The following is a 21,333-nucleotide window of genomic DNA, read 5'->3' on the forward strand; positions in this document are numbered from 1 at the left end:
TCACGTTTATTAATAAAACGTGCTATCGTTTTATTTTTCACCTTAAAGAGTGAATGAACCGGTGTATTTACAGGAAAGAAATATCTTGGATCCCCAGAATACGCAGTTACGTATTGAACGAGAAGGAATGGCATATGCTTCTTGCTGAACCTTGTTAATGATCATCATATGTATATATAAATAACAATACAAAATTTAACATGATAGAAATATGATGATGAACTTATTTAAATGGATGAAGATGAGATGGCCTAGTGGTTAGAACGCGTGAATCTTAACCGATGATCGTGGGTTCAAACCCGGGCAAGCATCACAGAATTTTCATGTGCTTAATTTGTGGTTATAATTCATTTCGTGCTTGACGGTAAAGGAAAACATCGTGAGGAAACCTCCATGTGTCTAATTTCATTGAAATTATGTCACATGTGTATTCTACCAACCCGCATTGGAGCAGCGTGGTGGAATAAGCTCGAAACCTTCTCCTCAAAAAGGCAGACTCCTCCTTAACCCAGCAGTGGGACATTAACAGGCTGTTACTGTTATTTAAGTGGATAAATAAATAAATAAAAAATCAGATAAATAAACGCCATTTATTCATTAACATACTCTTCTATTTTTAGCTTCCTCGGCACCTACGCGCTTGTGATTGCTTAGATTTATATAACGAAAAAAAAATTTCTTTATTAAACAAAACAATATATATCAATTTTATAACAATATAAATATCTGTGCTGCTTACCTTGACATTGAGTAATTATGCTAAAATATATGGCGCTTTGTCTCCACTGGTGGGCAGGCTGGCCGGTTCGTTTCTCGTCGAGAGAATCGTACACCTGCTAGCATTCATGTTGATATTGCAGTCATATTTCCAGCAGCTATTTTTCATTCTGATATATTTTGTTGAATACTATAATACTTTATATAATTATGTTATTTTATTTAAATTTATATTACAAAATTGCTCAATATTTCTAATAATACTTATTAACGGTTACATTTAAAAATTGAATTGTATTTAAGACACACTTACTTTTATATCTTATCTATAACAGTTATTATCAACTGTAATAAAACAGAATCAAGGATTCGGATAAGTTATACATTTAACACTAAATAAAACTTTAAAAATGTTAAATTTAATCGTTTTATTTATTAGACAAATACAGAAATTACAGCCATTATTGATATTAAAAGAGTTGATACAATGACGGCAGTTGCACCATCTCTAGCTGCGTTCAAAATCATGTCAACGTTAGCCGTACCCCAAGCCATATTGTTGCGCGCTGATGAAATAGCAGATATAGCGCTGTTGAACTGGGCTGTGTTACTCTGGGTACTTCGAAGCCATTCTTCATACTATTGATAAAAATATGATTACTTATCACATATTACGATTAAACGATACAAAAAATATTATATTTTGAAGAAAAATTAAGACACGCTTTGTCAGTGTTAATTAGTCAATATATAACTATTAGACATTAAAGAATAAATTATTTAAATCCTAATTTTTGAAAGCACCAGAACGAATAGATGCCTTATAAACAAAATATATTATGATCGAATGAAATATGTACGTGACATTTCTAATCTAAATAAAAAAAAATTAAATCAGCTTTTTTAGATTTGTTTACAGAGTAGCTTTGTTTGTTACATACAAGTGAAGCGTTTGCGTGTAAGCGTGTAAAATTACAAAATATATTGTTGGCGTAAAAAATAATAACTATAAAATTATAGTGAAAAGTGGGAGTGTCTTCTCAAGATCGAACGACGCAGTCATCGTTTGAGTTTTACGTATTCTAAGAACTGAGCCCTCTCGGCTACTTCTAAGTATCAGTCCAAAAATGATACAGCGAAATTGAATTGGCCTTTCTTATTATGACGAGGATCTTTCACTGCCAAGAATCCATGCGAATATCTTCAGTTATATCGTGTGGGCTAAATCTTCGGGATGACATGTTGGGGGGTACTAACCTCGACAAGACCAGCTTCATCCAAGTAAGCTGCGAGATTGGACAGAGCAGTATGTACCGGATTCGGAGGAGCGTCTTCAACATAACTGTAACAATTTTAACTAAGTCTTATAATTAACAAAACTTCCGATTACAAATGAGATCAACGTCTCTAGATACAATGATTATTATTTATAATTAGAAATCATTTTTAACAAAATAAATGAACGTAAACGTAATAACACACTTCTTGTCTCAGTCTTGAAATGTTGAAAATGGACTTATGATGGGTTATCTATTTTGATTTTTTTTTTTCAGCCTTTTGCCGTCCACTGCTGGACGAAAGCCTCCCCCATAGAACGCCAACCATCCCGATCTTGGGCAGTCCGCATCCATCCCGAACCTGCCACCTTTTTTAAATCGTCGGCCCATCTTGTCACAGGGCGTCCTACACTACGTTTGCCTAAGCGTGGTCTCCACTCCAACACGTGTCGGCTCCATCGGCCATCAATGCGCCTGGAGACATGACCAGCCCACTTCCACTTCAGCGAGCTAATTCTAAGCGCGATGTCGGTGACTTTAGTTCTCTGGCGAATGTCCTCATTTCGGATTCTATCTGCCAGAGAAACCCCAAGCATCGCGCGTTCCATTGCTCGCTGAGCGACCCTAAATTGGTGGACCAGTCCTACGGTAAGTGTCCACGTTTCGGCACCGTAAGTCATTACAGGTAGGACGCACTGATTGAAGACCCTGGTCTTAAGCGACTGTGGGATCGACGATTCAAAAATATGACGTAACCTCCCGAATGCCGCCCAGCCCAAACGTATTCTTCTTTTAGCCTCCTTCTCAAAGTTGTGCCGGCCAAGTTGTATAGTTTGGCCCAGGTAGATATATTCCTGCACAACTTCAAGTGGAGAGCCATTTACGACCACTGGTCTCGGCGATACATGACGGTTTGCCATAATTTTGGTCTTTTCAATGTTCATCCCGAGACCTACTTGTCTTGAAGAATCGCTCAGGCTGTTTAGCATCTCTTCCAAATCCTGCAGAGTCTCCGCCATGATGACAATGTCGTCGGCAAATCGCAGATGTGTAATGTGTTGGCCATTTATATTAATGCCGCGTCCGTTCCAATCGAGCGTCTTGAAGACGTCCTCCAATGCATTGGTAAAGAGTTTCGGTGATATTACATCTCCCTGTCTTACCCCGCGATGCAATTGGATTGGTCTTGTGCTCTGATCTTGTACTTGGACGGTCATGGTTGCGGCTTCGTACAAACACTTCACCACCTGGACATACCGACAGTCAATTAGGCATCTCTGCATGGATTCCAGAACAGCCCAGGTCTCGATGGTATCGAAGGCTTTTTCGTAGTCCACAAACGCTAGGCATAGAGGCTGATTATATTCCTCGGTCTTCTGTATTATTTGCCTTAGTGTGTGTATGTGGTCTACGGTACTGAAGCCTTTTCGAAACCCAGCCTGTTCCACGGGTTGGAAGTCATCGAATTTTCGGGCAAGACGATTCGTGATTACCCTCGAAAACAATTTTGATATGTACCTTTAAATTATTATAGTCAAAGTAATTTAGTCACTTCTAAGTTAAAGTTCTTGTTCTATGATGAGATTTGAATTAGTTCTTACAGAAATAGTCAACAGATTCAACTTCAGTAAGGAGTTTAGTTAGATCAAAACTTACGCCACTCTGATAGCATTAATGTTGTTTTTCACGAACTGCAATACAGTATAAGCATTTTCAGGGTTACCAAGCAAGGCGTAGTTGAAAGATGTAGCTTTGTCGTGCGATCGAACAGCTTTGTCTAGTGTAAATTCCAAGTATCTAAAAAAATTGAAATTAACTGGAATATAAATAAAAACAAAACAAAAGCTTATAAAATTTCCTGTATATAAAATTTAAAAAAATTCAAGAATGTTGATTTTTTTTAATTACATAATAAATAGATCAGTTTTGGATCACTATTATTAACAAAAAAATAGTAATTTAATTATTTTGAAATTACAATTATTTTTGCTATCAAAGACTACCTCGTCAATAGCTGAGGATCTCTGGTAGCACCCAGGGCCCTCAAAATTTCCAACTGATCGTTAGCGAAATTCGAATTCCTGTATCTGCTTAGCAAGAACTCAAAATCTTGCTGCCCTCCATGTCTAACTCCTGCAATATAAACATGGCGCCGGATCCGAGGATCGACCCTAAAAGACAAAAATTTTTGACTTAAAAAAAAGCTAGTTCTAATCTTATTAGCTTATTTTTTAAGCCAGTATTATTTTAAAAATAACGCTTAAAATTTATCGGTCATACGTATGTTGTTTTTGCACTTATTTATTTAACTGCATAAATGGTTGACAAATTCAGATTCTTTCTACGCAATCAGTTTTCATGCAATTGAATAAATGTTGTAGGAATGCTGACGGGACCAATATATGTAGTTTATTTATTAATTAGAAACAAAACGTATGTACTAAAAAATGAAATTTATTTAGCAATTTTGATGGAACTATAAAGATTTATCTTCCTTGTGTAACATATTTTATCTGTTTTAGATTAAATCCATGTTTCTTTAACTATTTATAAGGCATAACGTATCCGAAATTATTTATTTCGTGATCTCAGAAGAAAACCAATACAAACTAAAATTGTATTTATCACATCAATAGTAAATATAATAGCTTCTAAAATAGGTGGAAGCAATACAAGCTGCTATAAGAAAATTAGCTCACAGATAAAATAATGCTTAAAATATATTCTTACCAAGCGCCTTGGTCTCTCATCGAGATAAATTTATCTCTCGAATTTTGAATGCATGCTTCGTGACCGAGAGTGCATGCGAAGTGCAGGATCTCTTGCCGAGTAAGGGTTATAGTTACCGATTCGTTAGAAGTTGGTTCGTATCCAAAAGTTTCGATAACCTCATCCATATAGCTAAGAAGGTAGGACTGTAAATATTTTAGTCTTAGTACAAACGTTACATTTTAAATAAAATTATAATATACTACAAAAGGTACAAGAAATGGCTAAAAATAATAAAATTGTTTAAATAGAATCACGATTGTAGTATAATCAAGGGTTTAATCAATACTTTTATGTGTACACTCAAATAAAATTAATAACAGAATAATATTTAAAGAAAAGGTTCAACATTTGATATGAATCAAAATATAAATTTCAATTGTATGAGTCATTAATATTCTATACCGTATTTTCTTTTCTAAGCTATATATCGCAAAACCTTCTCATATAATTTTGTTATGTTTAAAACTTACATCGAATGTCGCCTGACTCTCCGGAAGATGGCGCAGTCTGTTCCTCAACCAAGTGTATCCACTAATTGCTGGATTCCAAACGTGATAATTGACTTCATTGCGTAGGAATTTAATAATATGAAAGCCGAAGCTGTATGTTAGTTTATTAGCTCTCATTAAGGCGAACACGTCATTAACAATCTGTTAAATAGCAATTATATTTGTAAGTGAAGTCTTACTGACCGAATTTTGCTCATGGTGGTCAATCTTAAGGCCATTCAGCACATACAGGTTTATTTTTATTGTATCACTCTCATGATCCGACTCAATCCCAGATGACAATGAGAAAAAACAATCGCAGAACTAAATGACTTCATGTCCTTTTTACTGCAGTTTAACTTATATATATAAAAGCTCGAGACCTCTGTAGACTTTGAACTCGACTAAATCGACCTCATTCCTCTCTCGTTTTTATTATCTAACTATATAATCTCAATTTACATATTGTATTTGTACAATCTTTATAAACAATTTTAAATCATATACACGTAACATACGTAATCATTACAAACTATTCGCGTTGAATTTGCACCATTGAAATTATATTAAAAAAACTTGAACACTTGAAGCAATTCATTTGCTAATATGATACATATTATAATAAAAATATTATAGTATGTGTGTCCACTCTAGTCCAGGTTTGAGTATATACTTACTTGCGCTCGGTTTAAGTAATGAATAGATTCCGGTTCGTTCAACAAAGCCTCTGATATTAAATTCCAAGTTTTGACATCGTAGTTAACTCTGTAGTGTCCTGTATATAAGAAATTTAATGTTATAAGAATTACATTTTATGATTATATTTTAAAAGAATATTTTATATTTAACAAAGTTTTATTAAATGTCGTGAGACAGTTTCACTTGTGTTCAGAATAACATCAAGAAATATATCGCCCGAGATCGCCCAGGGGTTAGGACAGTTGAATCTTAATCAAAAATAGTAATTTCGCACCCTGGCATGCTTGCCCGGGTAGTATTGCTATACTGAGTAATCATTTACATAATTTTTATTTCTAATTCTCGTCCACTGCGCGGCGGCCAATACAATCATCGTGAGGAAACCTGCAAATGCCATACGACATTATATCTGTATCCAGCATGATGAAATGAGCGAGAAACTTTAAACTACTACTACTATAACTATATTTTTACTTTACTTTCTACGAAATTTTACATAAAACTTTATTACAAGGGCAACGCCTTAGAAAATAGCATTAGCAAATGTTACCGTTTTAAGAATTGCAATATTATTTAAGTTATGTACCATGTTGCTTAATGTTGAATATAACCCATTCATCGTTCGCTTCTTTTTGAAGTACCGCGTGTTTCGATGTCAGCATGTAAGTGGCTTTTAAATTTGAAAAATCTCGTCTGGTTTTAGTAGTATATGTTATAGGTATAGGGTATATTTGATCTGTGGTTCCCGCAGATGCGCTGAGAAAAAATCTTTCCTGATAAAAAGATTGTTCATTTAATTATATGAAATATATCGGAATAAATAGTCGTCAACCAATCGATTTATTATTTCCCACCCTTGCAATAATTGGTGACACCGACTTTCGACGATTGCACGCTTGACGACCGAAGTACAACGATATACTGTCTAATATTAATTTATAATTTGCTTGACTTTGGTGGACACAGAATATATAAATAGATATGTTATGAAAAATGTCAAACGTTAATGCCTATGTGCATACGGCTCACTACTTTCCCCATCAATAAACTTTTTGAAGGCGGTTTGGACTGCCGCATCGGAGTTGAATTTTTTTCCTTGTAAGAAGTTGTCCAAATTCTGAAAAAAAATGGTAATCTGTTGGGGCAAGATCCGGGGAGTACGGTGGATGTCGCAGACATTCCAATTGTAGCTTATCTAAATTAGTGGTTGTTTGTTGTGCATTGTGTGGTCTTGCGTTGTCGTGAAGCAGCAGTGGCAAAGAGGAGAATATTTCAGGTCAGTACGACAAAACGCTAATTTCATATGTTAGGACCTAATATTATATTATACGAATATTTTTGTATTGATCAGTAACATACAAAACTAAACATTTGTTTTCATATAAAATTATCAATATTTTGAACTTACTTGAGTCAATGACATTTCACCAGATATATAATCAACTTCCACTGTTAAAAGGGGATAGCCTGCCTCATTTACCCAAATTTGATAAAAGTCTGTAAAATTGAAGTTTGAGTACTCATTCAACGTACGATCTTCATTTATTGCTTGTGCGAATGCGTCATATAAATCGTACTGATCTGTTGCTTCATAAGGACTTAAAAAAAAACATTTTAATGAATAAGGATAGAAATTGAGATAAAAAAAGTCATTTTTAGTCGTCGAGTTGAGAAACAATAATAATTACTTCAATTATTCAGGAATTATATCATAATATTCATCATTTTATAATTATTTATCTAGTTAACTAATTGATTTAAATTGTTGAAAAAAAAAACTTACTTATTCAACAAAAAATATTGGCAAGCTTTCTGGAATGTTGCAGGGGTGATCATATCACCGAGCATCCTCAGAAATGCAGCTCCCTTAGAATAACTGATAGTTCCAAAATGTCCAGTCACTTGAGCTGGACTATTGACATCATGGTTTAGTGGAACAGTTGTAACTCCTGAGTCAAAGTTTAAGCTGGTTTGAAGGTAACGAGAATTAAAATGCTCATGCAGATCGTACTGGGGAAACATCTGGAAAATTCAAATATAAAAATTATTGTGGTTTTATTTAGAGTACTGTTTAATTTCCATCTTAATAACAAACAACCTCGTTACCTGATGTGCAGCAATGTATCCAAAATAGCTTGCGAAACCTTCGTTGATCCAAGTATTACTCCACCAATAACAAGTTATCAAGTTGCCGAACCATTTATGAGCTAATTCATGGGAAACGAGAGTAGTGGCATAATGTTCAACTGACATAATAGTTTCCCGTGGATCAATTATTAAGTATAATTCTCTAAAAAAAGTTTCATATGTTTGTATAATAATTTACACTAAGATTTGGTTTTCAAAATAATTATCAATCAAAAATCTAAGCCTTATTATTAATAAAATATACAAATAATTAGTTCAATTTATATTTTTAATTTATTCTTCACTGTTAGAATAACAGGTGGAAACAATTTACGATTTCACATTAAATAAATGAATTATAATTCGTTACTTTTATATTTTACGAATCAAGACCATTTTAAGAAGCTAGCAACAATTATAGGTAAAACTTAAATTCTATGATTTATAAATAGTCTTAACATGGCTTCTCGGACTAACCTGTAACTGACCATTCCCCAGTTTTCAGTACCCGCTGATGCCCAATCCGGAGATGAAATATGATCGTTCAGAAGATTTGGGTGTAAAGACGAATACGGTATTTTGAAATAATCGTCAAAGTATTCAGTCATTTTAACAGTCAGATCTAAAGCATGATCTCCTAATCCTGCTGTATTCGATCTACCAATGATTCTTATTGCTGGACTAAACGACGTGTTACTTGCTATCACTTTAAATGATTCGCTCACTAAGAAAGTGACTAGATACGAAGACATTTTAGGGCTCTCAAGAAAGTTGTCACGACTCCTATTATTTTCTAATCTGAAAACAGTAAATATTCAGAGAGTCGATCAGATGATAATTGTGTTCGAAATATTTATTTATTTTTTCAATCTTATTTACTACCATAGGTAAACATTTTTCCTGGAATGAAATTTATAATTAAAATATTAAATACATGTTTACTTCTAATTTATAAAACATTTTTTGTCTATTTTATTCTAAATTGAATCGTTTAAATATATTTTTTGAAAATATACGTTAAAAATAGCAATAACGTAATTACTTACGTATCTGTGTTTTCGATACCAGTGTTCGAGTAAGTCCCAATATAACTTGATGGTTTGGATAGATGAAGCTTGAATACAGCTTTAAATAGTGGCTCATCCCAGCATGGAAATGCTTGTCTTGCGTTGTATGGCTGGAAATGCGTGGCTGCGTATATCCTAAAATATATAACCTACTGATAAGAACGCGTGAATCTTAACCGATGATCATGGGCTTAAACCCGGGCAAGCATCACTAAATTTTCATATGCTTAATTTGTGATTATAATTCATCTCAAGTGCTTGACCGCGAAGAAAAACATCGAGAGGAAATTCTACCTGTGTGACATGTGTTTTCCACCAACCCAGCATTGAAGCAGCGTGGTGGAATAAGCTCCAAACCTTCTCCTCAAAAAGGGAGAGGAGGCATTAGCCCAGCAGTGGTACATTTACATGCTGTTACTGTTACTGCTACTGGTATAAAAACTTTTTAAAGTTAGTTTTCGGTGTATTTATTCAAGTCAAAGTCGGTTTTATGTCGAACATTAAAATAATTACAGTTATTCAGCAATCTACTACGACCATCAATTCGATAAGATGTTGTTTGCGAATAATTGACTGGTGGTAGGGCTTTGTGCAAGCTCGTCTGGGTAGGTACCACCCACTCATCAGATATTCTACCGCAAAACAGCAATACTTGATATTGTTGTGTTCCGGTTTGAAGGGTGAGTGAGCCAGTGTAATTACAGGCACAAGAGACATAAAATCTTAGTTCCCAAGGTTGGTGGCGCATTGGATATGTAAGCGATGGTTGACATTTCTTACAATGCTAATGTCTAAGAGCGTTGGTGACCACTTATCATCAGGTGGCCCATATGCTCGTCCGCCTTCCTATTCTATAAAAAAATAAAAAAAAAAAAAAATAAAAATTAGAAAATTCTAAATCTCATTTAAATTCGAAATATCAATTTCAGTATTATTTTCAAAATACTCTTAGTTTTATTTTAGGTTTTCAGATACCATATAATTATTTCAAGCATTATTATCATCAAAAATAAAATTAAGTTTTCGGTTAATAGAGGTAACAGTTATGCTTTTATTGGAGTCATGAGCTTATCAATTGTATAAATATTATGAAAGTCACAATTTCAAACATAACGGTATTTAATATTATTTTATTTACCTTTCATTACCGTTATCGTCAGTGTACCACCCTTTCCAGATTCCTCTTTTCATTGGTCCATCATTCATTCTATTGCTGTATTCAATATATAGTGTATAATTTCTTCCAAGATCCATCGCTTGTTGTAAGTTGATGCGCAGAAAATGATATTGTGGCTCCAAGGTGTACGGTTCAAATACATTAAGGCTGACTGGTACTCCATTATCAGATAATAGGTTAACCGAGTCTATTCTATCTACATTGGAGTGCAGGACCACATTAGTGACATTTTCTTCTGTTGCCTGAAGATTATTTTATTAATTACATTCGGATAAAAACCGAGAGAGATAAAAAGTGAATTTTAACAACGCAAAATGCTTGCAAAATTTCATGCAGACTCAGTTTTTTTTTTTATCTACAACTACTGCCACTATTTTTTTTTCGTGTACATACATAACTGATATAAAAAATAAATATATGTTTGAAGCATGAGTAACACCAATGACTTTTTAAATGATTGCACACCTTGGGAATGAAACGATTACCTCCAGGTTATTTCAAATTAAAAAAAAATGTATATATAATTCGGCTATTGTTGTATATTATTTATAATAAAGGATGAGATATAAAAGAAAAAAACGCGCTAAGTTTCTTTCGCCGGTTCTTCTCAGGTCTGAGGTGTTTATTTCCAAACCGTTGGTAGATTTATGACAATCAATAAGCAAGTATAACGCTTCTATATTGAATAAAGACTTTTGAACAAAAAAATCCCTAGAAGCGGTTCTAGATTATTTGTAAATAAATATAATTATTAACCTATTTCTGTCTCAATAACCATTGCGAGTCTATACCAGAATAATGTCCATATTAGACGCCTAATGATAATAATAAATAATGGTTATTTAATAATATATAATTTGAATTAGTCCATATTTGCTACTAGTCGTTATTCAATTATTTACAAAAAGGCACCCACATATGTTACTACATATGTGGGTGCCTTTATACAACAAAAATCACACATACACACATAGTTATACAATAAAAATCAGCTTATAAGATGTATTTATCGTTAGATTGAATTAGTACCTGAATAATAATGAATTCCTTTCCATCGAAACTAAATGGTCGATCTGTTCTTTCAGCAAAATAAAGATCGATATAAATATCATACTCTAAAGGCACAACATTCTCTGGTAGACGATAAACTTTATCAGAACTCCTGAAGACCAACGGATCCGATAATTCGGGAAGTTGTTCTATTTCTTCAATCCATAAAGGATTATCAGCATTAGTCGTGGTTAAGACCACGAAGGCCAATGAAAGGAAAGACCAGGACATTTCTGAAACAAATTTACATATTAAACTACGCAAAGCTGGTGATTGGAAAAAGGACAATAAATAGTCTTGTCTTATCGACAAGGGTTGGTTATCAGTAGTTTTTTAAATTACCTTAATTTCACAACAAAATGGATAATGTTATCTAAATTAAAACCTTTCTCAAAAATTGCAAACAATTTTAAAAACACTTAAGTTTATAATAAACGGAAATGTAATTAATATAATATGACAAATATTTCATGGTTAGTAACTAGATACATTAATTGAATAAGATAGAATTATTAAATAATACGTAAAGTTTTAAATGTATTAATTAAGAGAGAAATATTTAAATTAGAAAAGTTCAGTTTTTGATTTGTTTGATTTGATTAAATATCAATATGTTTAGTTTTAAATATTTAAAAAATGATACTAAAATTAACTAACCTTATTAGGAAAATGTCCTTTGCTACGAATGGAACAAAATAAAGTGAATACATAAGAACTTATAAAACAACTTTAAAAACAATATCGTAGGGATAAATAACACAGTAAGATTAAAATGTTATCATAAAATATTATTTCGGTATCACCCGATCTAAATCATTAGTATCATGATAGATATTTAATTATTTATTGCACGCTCATTTATATAATACCTAAATATATTGACACTTAATCTTTGTATAAGATTAAGAACAATTTTTACTTTTACTATAAAAAATTATCAAACGAAAGTCCGTTAAATTTTAATACTGTACTGTATAATATCAGTTTCTTTTATATAACTACCTAGCTTCTAAATGAGTTAGGATTCTTTAAAAGTAAACTATTTATTTAGTAAGTCATTATTTTCCTATTAAAGTCTACATAGGTGTGAGGCCTACAATGTATATTCTTATATAGCTTATTCCACCAATGCGGGTTAATGGAATACACATGTGGCAGAATTTCAGTGAAATTAGATACATACAGGTTTCCTCATACACGAGATGAATTATAAACACAAATTAAGCACATGAAAATTCAGTGGTGATTGCCCGGGATTCAATCCATGATCATCGGTTAAGATTCACGCGTTCTAACCACTGGGCCATCTCAGCTATAATATATAATGGCTGATTATACCAAAACAGTATTTGACCTTCAAATATTATTTATCTTTTTAATAAATAATGCGTCTTCAAAAGATAAAATGCATATATCTATATGAATATCATATAACGTATATAAGATATATTTTATTTGCCTTTTTATATTCAAGAGAAATATATTATATATGACTATTACATACTAAACTAATCTTTCTACTGTAAGTAGTTTAATTAAAGTACGATATTTTAATAACTAATAAAGGTACCGAAAAAACCCTAATTCCAATATATTTCCGATTGTTTCATATGTTGGATGGGATTTATTTTATAAATTGGACTCGGCAAGTGTTATTATCGCTCAATTGAGGAAGGTATTTTTGATAAATTACATTTTTTAAACATCATCAATAACTTAATTATAATAATAATATCCTGGGACATTATTCACACACGGCCATCTGATCCCAAATTAAGTAGAGCTTATACTATGGAAATCAGACAACTGACATACTACATATACTACTTTTCTTTTGTAAATACATACTTATATAAATAATAACACCCAGACTCAGGACAAACAGGCATGTTCATGCAGACAAATGTCTGTCGTGGGTGGGAATCGAACTCACAACCTTCGGCGTGAAAGTATCTACCGATCACGCCGACCGGCTCGTCGAATTGCCACTGTTATGGTCGAAATATTAGTATATTTAATTACGACAAATCATATGAATTTGTAATCTGTCATGAGTTAAACATCTTGTAGGAAATATTTCTGCATAACATTGAGTAACTACTTGTAAACATTTTAGGTATATCAACCTTTGGTAAGGTATTACAACAAAAAATACTTAATTATATACAAAATTTTATTAAAATATAATTTAATTTTAAATAAGTATGCTCAAAATGAGCAAGATTTAGTTTATATAATACTTAAAATTATACAGTTTATTGGAACATATGAGCAACTAATGCTACTGCTAATAAAACTATAGATGCGGACACTGTCGCTGAAGCGTTCCTATTTCTGATGATTGTAAATAGGTCTGGGGCGACATTGTTTCCCCATCTAATGTTGTTCAAAGCAGAATTAATAACGTTGACGCCAGAATTGAAGGATGTAGCCAAAGCCAATTGTTCTCTGTACAGCCACGTTTGGAACTGTGAATAATAAGACAATTATAACTACAAATAATACAAATAACACTTTATATTGATATCAAACAATACGTTATTTTGAATCAAATTTAACGAAGGACAAATAAATATATATCATCATAAATTAGGTCTTTATAGCTGGATGTATAAAACTTTTAATATAATAAAATAATGTTACACCTTACTTAATAGTTAATATTTATAATAAGTTTATTTAAATAACAATTCCTTCGGAACAAAATGATGTAAGACTATAAAAAAAATCGTCAAAACGACTAAAATCAACTTACATTTATAATGTGTTCGAAATTCGTCAAGTGAGTAGCAAGAGCATTTATGCAAACGTCGAGTCTTGCTTGACCACCGTATCTGAAAAAACGCGTTACAAAATGTTAATAAATATCTCTTAATATTTTAGGATTTATAAATAAATCCACAGCAATACATTAACGTAACACATAAAAATCCTCATTAACTGAATTTGATCAAATAATAAAAAAAATCCGTAAATTGTAAAATAAATTGACAAAGGGTATATTTTTAAATATACTTACGATTGTCTCATTTCTGCGTAGTTTCTGTATAAGAAGTCGAGAACTATTGGCACATTCTGCCGATTGCCTTGAAGAGCGAAACTGAAGGCATTGGTTTTGTCATGGACCCTGATTTTGTCATTCTGCATCGACTCAGTTAGGTAACTGCAAAATATTTAGGATTCAGCTACACAAATTCGAGATCAAAGAGTACTATATTTTACAAACAATTCTTAGACTTACTGCTGCAACGAACTAGCGTCTCTGGTGCAAGCGAGAGTTCGTAACATGACCACCATATCAGCGGTGTTTTCTGAAGTATTATATTTCTGGAATAAGAACTGATAGTCGGATGCATTACCATGACGAAGACCAGTGCAGTAAACGTAACGACGGGCGTTCTTTGGTACTCTGTAGAAGAAAAATGGTTATATATTTAATATAATCATAAAAAAGTGATAATATCACAACATTTTTCTAACAAGTCTTACAAATAAGTATTGCTAGTTCTGAATTGTCTCCATTTTTCAAGACTATCGCTTATACAGCCCTCGTGACCAAGTTGGCAGGCGTAGTTCATGATCTGCATTCTACTTTGAATAGTGGAAATTGAATCATTTGCTCTTTCTTCGTAGCCCAGTTGCTGAACAGCACCTTCCAATAACTCGAGAAGGTAAGCCTAGAGTAAAGTAAGAAAGAAATAGAGCACTTATATGTTATAATAGTAGTATTTTAATTATCTGAATATGTACAAATAATAAAATGCTTACACTGAACTCCTCATGAGCCCTCGGCAAATGTTCTAGCCTTCGTCGAACCCAGTCTAATTGAGACAAAACTCCATTCCACACATAGTAATCACTTTCATCTTTAAGGAAAGAGAGCACGTCAAACGCACGCTTTACACTTATTTTACCTGCTCTGAGGAAATATAGAACATCGTTTGTCATCTGTGAAGAAAATTCATTTACTTTATAATATTGTCAAAATTTGAATATAAATACCTTTCTAAATATGCTTTAGTTTACCTGTGCTCTATTCAATTTGTGGATAGCATTTCTGTTACGACGTAATTGAGATGCAATCATTTCCCAATTGTGGTCATCATAGTTAACACGATAGAGACCTTAGAAATAAATAAAATTATAAAATAATTATTTAATAAAAATAATATACATATTTTTTTTCTATAATAATTTATTATATTTACCAGAATGTTGAAGGTTAAACACAACCCAGTGATGTCCAGCCTCCTTTTGAATAGTCGTAGTCTTGTTAGTAAGTACGAAGCTAGGTTTAAGATTATTGAAATTTGGACTTCCGCTGTGTGTCCATGTGATTGGTATATGCCAGATTGTATTTGGTATTGTACCAGACAGTTGGAAGCGTTCCTATATTAATTAAACATTGTTAGTTTTGGTTATGTAAAATTATCATAAAGTTAAGAACAGATAATAAGTACCTGAGAAATAGTGATTGCACCTGTTGACATGTTTACATCCACATTTAAAACTGGAGAGCCGGGGTTCTGTACCCAATTGTCAAACACCACACCAATGTCAATATTAGGGTAAGTAGTTTGGAAGGTAGGATCTTCAGAACAAGCTTTTCTGAACGCGTTGTACATATCATTGGGATAACCAATACCGTAGGCACTAAAATTGATAATTGTTTGAAAAAAATCCTTTAAATGATTTGATGATTTTCTTCACCGGTTCGTGAACACGTAATCTTCAGTTAAGATTCACATGCTCTAGGCTATTTCGTTATTAAACGCTAAACTTTTTTTTATTATATAGGTAGGCGGAGGAGCATATGGGTCACGTAATGGTACTTACCATTCACGTAATGGTCACCAACACCCATAGACATTGGTATTGAAAGAAATGTTAACCATCGCTTACATCGCCAATGTGCACTAACCTTGGGAACTAAGATGTTATGTGCCTTGTGCATGTAATTTACACTGGCTAACTCATCTTTCAAACCGGAATGATGACTGGGTGGTACCTACCCAGACGAGCTTGCACAAAGCTGTACAACCAATAAACTGTCATATTTTAATTGAATTATATTATTCTTACAAGTACACATTATTTTACTTACTTTTCTTTTAAATAATATCTCAGGGCATTCTTGAATGTTTCATAACCAACGAAATGTTCCATTGTTCTTAAGACTGAAGCGCCTTTAGCATAACTAGTTGTACTGAAATGCGCTGAAACGGATGGATTGCTTGCTACCTCTGTCCAGTTCATGGGAGTTGCACCAGCACTGGCATCAGCACTTAAAGCGCTTTGTACTCTGTTAAGAATAAAACGATCGTCTAACTCCAAAGATGTATCCGCCTGAAAGATGAGTGAATATTGTTCGTATTATAATTTTAAATATTTAATAAAATATGTTATAAATAATTGTAAAAAATAAGCACATTGATATCCGTATCAGTTTTTATAATAAACAAAAAAAAACGCTAATTAAATATAATTAAATCATTATTAACTCTGCTAATGAATCAACGAATGAACGAATTCAGTACTATATTTCAGTACAATATTAAAAAAAACGCTTTTATACGTTTAAGAAATTAATTAAAAACATAAAAATATTTACATAGTGTGCGCCAAAATACTCGAAATAGCTGGCGAATGACTCGTTCAGCCAGAGGTTACTCCACCAGAAACATGTCACCAAGTTGCCAAACCACTTATGAGCAAGTTCGTGAGCAATAATGGTGGCAATGAAAATCTTATCCAGAACATTAGTATGGTTTTGATGATAGAGCAAGTACGCCTCTCTAAAAAGAAATAGTTACACTATCATATTTTAATTTGGTTATTCGAATTTTAAATGATTAAAATCGTACCTGTAGTTAACCATTCCCCAATTTTCCATAGCACCAGATGGGAAATCAGGCAAAGCGATGTGATCGTTTTTCATGGGTTGCCCTTGGCCCATATCGTAATAGTTAATATCGAAATATTCGTCCATCTTTTCAGTAATTTTCATACCAATATCAGCAGCGTAAGAATGTTGATCAGTAGGTCCTTGACGCGATATAATTTGGAACGGTCTGTTAGGTTTGGAAGACTCATTAGTTGCAACAAAATCGCTAACGTGGAAAGCAATGAGGTAGGATGACACAACGGGAGTTGGCAGGAATGTCTCACGAATACGGCCTGTCGATACCCTGTAGAAAAAAAATTACAAAATTAAAATTCACAATATTATATATGTAGTTCCTTAAAATAAGTAGAATCAAACATATTAATAATGATTTTTAAATACAGGTATTAACATATTTGTTACTTATAAGCCGACATTAATACCAAGATTTTATCTTAAAATTGTATCTTGGACAGTTGTTTGTTGTACTTACTGTTGGGTAGCATTGATGGCCATATTAGAATAAGAAGGTGAAAGATTGGCATCACGAGTTATTGAAATAACAAATGGACTTTTAAACTGCGGTTCGTCGAAGCATGGGAAAGCCTTTCTTGCATGGTAAGGTTGGAACTGTGTTGTGGCATATTCACTAAAAAGATAATACAAAATTAATAATAATATTATTCAAATATAAAGAAAAAAATGGATCGACGGGGGATTGGAACGAAGTTTCTTTCACCATATATTATTTAAAAACAGGTGTGTGTTTTCTTACCTTCTTAATGAAAAATGAAAATTTATAAATATGTCAATAATAAAATTAATTTCGTTAGGCGTTGTTATTAGATAATATATAAATACGAAAAAGTGTCGTGACAATCTAAATTTTACTCTCATTTTATCTTTGTCTTTCATTCAAATGTCTGAATTCGAACGCGATAAGTAACTTCATTCCAAAATACCAATTTTTACCGTTTCTCATTGCCGACGTAATAATATCCTTTGTAAAAACCACGATCGTGAGGATTTTCATTTATGCGACCAAGATAGCTGATAGTGATCGTGTAGCGACCGGGCATTATTGTGGATGCGAAATTAATTTTCAACACCTCATAGTAACTGTCGGTTTCGAAGGAATTCGGAAATTGGAGATTTACTGGTCGATTGTTTGCATCAACGACATTCACACCCGTTATCGCGATTACATTTTGATGCATTACAATTTGTGTTACGTTTTGACGAACCTGAAATGAAAGCAGTTATGTTAGAAAAATAAATAATTGGTTATATATATTTTAATGACAATAGCCACAAATATATTTGTCTACTATAAAAGATAAAACAATCTGCAAGCGATTTCATCACTATTCTAATATGAAGTAATTAAGGATTACATAAAATAAAAACCGTTGATCCTAAGGAAACGTAGATCAGATCAATAATTTTATAAACCAGGTACTTAATATATACTTATACCTCACATATTGCATCCTAAATTAGTGTTACGTCACATAAATACTATATTTGCATTAAAACATAACAAATTAATAAAGTCATGTCACGGTTAGCCGACTTTTAGCAATTTTATCGAATAGATAAAACAAAATAATCATTAATATATTATGATTAATTCTGTCGATGATTAATTTATTGGAAATACTATCTAAATCTGTGTCATATTTTTTGATAACGGCACACTTTTTGATACACTATCCATTAAAATATTATGCATTTCACACTCGCAAGAAAAATATTATGAATTTTGTAATTTTGAGAATTTCCGAAGCGTTAATACGTTATTTAAAATTTATTCACCATATTTCAATATTTTGAATGTACTTTCAAGATGAATAAGTCTCTTTGTATTATAATTCAAAAACTAACTTATATATTATACGTAAAGATATTCTTTGCTAATGATCAATTCTTTAAATAATGGATTATCATTATTAGAAAACTTTATAAATGACTCAATTTAAAAACAATATTTAAAACAATACAGTATGTATATACTGTTGAAAAAATTTGAGCCAGATCTGTCATTTGGATTCCGATAGATATGAAAGTAGATAAAAAATTAATGAAAAAAAATGCTCAATTTGGACAGTAGCAACAAAACGTGTGATACTAAATTTAAAATTCGAATTGACCATTTATATATTTAATTTAATTATACTATTTTAGTTAAAAAACATTGAACATTTTAAGAATTAAATCTGCTTTAATATGCATGACCACAATGTATTTTGTATATTATGGGTTCAAAGTATAACAATACCTTCTTTTTAACGCTGGAAAAACGCATTACCCGTTTCCCCCACGGGAACAGTGTGGGTATGGTGGGCTCGCCGGTAAAGGCGCCGAGTGCGCCCCGAACATCGGAATACCTACTGAAAAACTAGCGGTACCCTTTCTGTCTTAACGAAGAGCGTCACGGAATCGCTTGCGCATGCTACAATTATATAACAATAGCTTCAAAAATACTACCAACCTGAACATCAACTTGTACAATTCCATTGAATCTGGACTCAGCCAGATACACATCAAGGTCAACATAGAAATAAATAGGTTGCACAATGTCCAAGAGTCTGTATTTCGGGTCATCGATATTTGTATCGTATCCAATCATTTCAAAATCGGATCCAGCCTCCCCGGGGTCCGCGTAGACCAGACCCACGAGAAAGAATAAAAATGTGACCATCATTTTGAGACCTAAAAAAGTTATCTAGCTGTTTTAATATTTTTCAAATTGTTATAATTCCTTGAGGAGCTATTGTTAAAATATTAATAGCGTTATATTATCTTAGGTAAAACTGATTAAAATTTTATTCATTCTTACCCATGGTGGTCACGACGGAACTTAATGGTCAACTAAATTCGTTTCAATTATTTTTCGTAATATACATTTTTTATCATTAATCAGCTTTATTATCTTAGTGCCTTCTATAGATTAATATTTTTTTATAAAATTATCAAATTCGATTGCCGATAATAGTTTTTATGATGACATACCATTCTACCATATTTTTTTTGTAAATTTGAATGTTAATTGTTAATCATCAGCGTTCTTAAGAATGACTAATTGTTTTTAGCAATAATTTTATAATTCAAGTTCTTCCGGAACAATAAAATTCCTGTATTAGTTGATACTTTTCTATCTTGTACCAATACAGAGATCCCCAATTTTTACTACTTCCTGTCGACTAAAACTATACTGAACTATACTGAACTTTGGAAAATGTTAGGCGAAGTGATGTTTTTATTTACGTTACGTTTTTGGTTTATCAGGCAACTTTATTCGATTTTATGCCGCCTTCCAAGATAAAACAAGTTAACATATTTGGTAACACAATGATGAAATGGTTTACATTTCTTAGATAGCCTTAGAACCGGGTCTTAGGTCGAAGGTGAACAGATACCATGGTGAAATGAGCAAAAAGCCATCAGTAGGCTTTTTGCTCATTTGCTTTCCGTTTATCAAATGGCAAAAGCTTTGCCAAAATTATAATTAATATACTTATGAATTGCCAGCTAAATCGATCATCGGTTCGGAATTTAAAAAAAACTGAGAAGAATCAGCAAATAGTTTTGTTTTTACGAAAATGAAATTAAACAGTCGAGTATAGACAATTGAATTTATATGCCCTATATGAAAAACAACGAACATTAATTCAACGATTTTTTTATCATCTATATGATGAGGTCCTCTTGACCGATTCTTAATTGAGTATAGCGAATTGCGCTGATATTATACTGCTTAAGTGCTTGCGCAAACTCAGTGCATTTTTTGAGGGCAATCTGACAAGAGGGTGATATTTCAGGAACAAGAGCATCAGCTTTATGTAGTGTCAGATTTTTTACCACTGCCAACTTCCAAACTTCAGGCTTCTTCTTTTAATTTCTCCTGCGTAAGTAATAAAACATATTTATTACTAAAAATAAAGATAAATATTTTTTTAATAAATTAAGTTAAATATTGTTAATATATTTCTTAAATGTTTTTAATTTACATGTACATAGCATGCATTATTTATCATAAGAAAAAAATTAATTAATTAAAAAAAGGATTTTAATC

At 32.4% G+C, this 21,333-nt stretch overlaps 2 protein-coding genes across 2 annotated transcripts; both read right to left on the reverse strand.

Annotated features, from left to right (window-relative positions):
* Positions 1 to 1,045: 1,045 nt before the first annotated feature.
* On the reverse strand, positions 1,046 to 11,605 carry LOC126769243 (membrane alanyl aminopeptidase-like). The gene is made up of 15 exons (XM_050487880.1): positions 11,354 to 11,605; positions 10,286 to 10,566; positions 9,127 to 9,282; positions 8,558 to 8,878; positions 8,060 to 8,243; positions 7,737 to 7,975; positions 7,362 to 7,551; positions 6,540 to 6,726; positions 5,932 to 6,029; positions 5,237 to 5,416; positions 4,725 to 4,909; positions 3,998 to 4,165; positions 3,651 to 3,791; positions 1,975 to 2,059; positions 1,046 to 1,356 (listed from the first exon to the last, which is right to left on the reverse strand). Exons 1-15 carry the CDS (start codon positions 11,603 to 11,605, stop codon positions 1,153 to 1,155), a joined length of 2,871 nt encoding a protein of 956 aa, XP_050343837.1. The 3' UTR covers positions 1,046 to 1,152.
* Positions 11,606 to 13,629: 2,024 nt separating this feature from the next.
* LOC126768906 (membrane alanyl aminopeptidase-like) lies at positions 13,630 to 19,968 on the reverse strand. The gene is made up of 15 exons (XM_050487319.1): positions 19,750 to 19,968; positions 18,231 to 18,502; positions 17,752 to 17,907; positions 17,239 to 17,562; positions 16,986 to 17,169; positions 16,479 to 16,720; positions 15,835 to 16,027; positions 15,583 to 15,763; positions 15,401 to 15,498; positions 15,143 to 15,322; positions 14,864 to 15,051; positions 14,616 to 14,783; positions 14,394 to 14,537; positions 14,130 to 14,208; positions 13,630 to 13,842 (listed from the first exon to the last, which is right to left on the reverse strand). The coding sequence occupies exons 1-15, from the start codon at positions 19,960 to 19,962 to the stop codon at positions 13,630 to 13,632; spliced, it is 2,835 nt and encodes a 944-aa protein (XP_050343276.1). The 5' UTR covers positions 19,963 to 19,968.
* Positions 19,969 to 21,333: the final 1,365 nt, after the last annotated feature.

The sequence above is a fragment of the Nymphalis io genome, chromosome 6, assembly GCF_905147045.1.
Source record: "Nymphalis io chromosome 6, ilAglIoxx1.1, whole genome shotgun sequence".
Classification (NCBI taxonomy): Eukaryota; Metazoa; Arthropoda; class Insecta; order Lepidoptera; family Nymphalidae; genus Nymphalis; species Nymphalis io.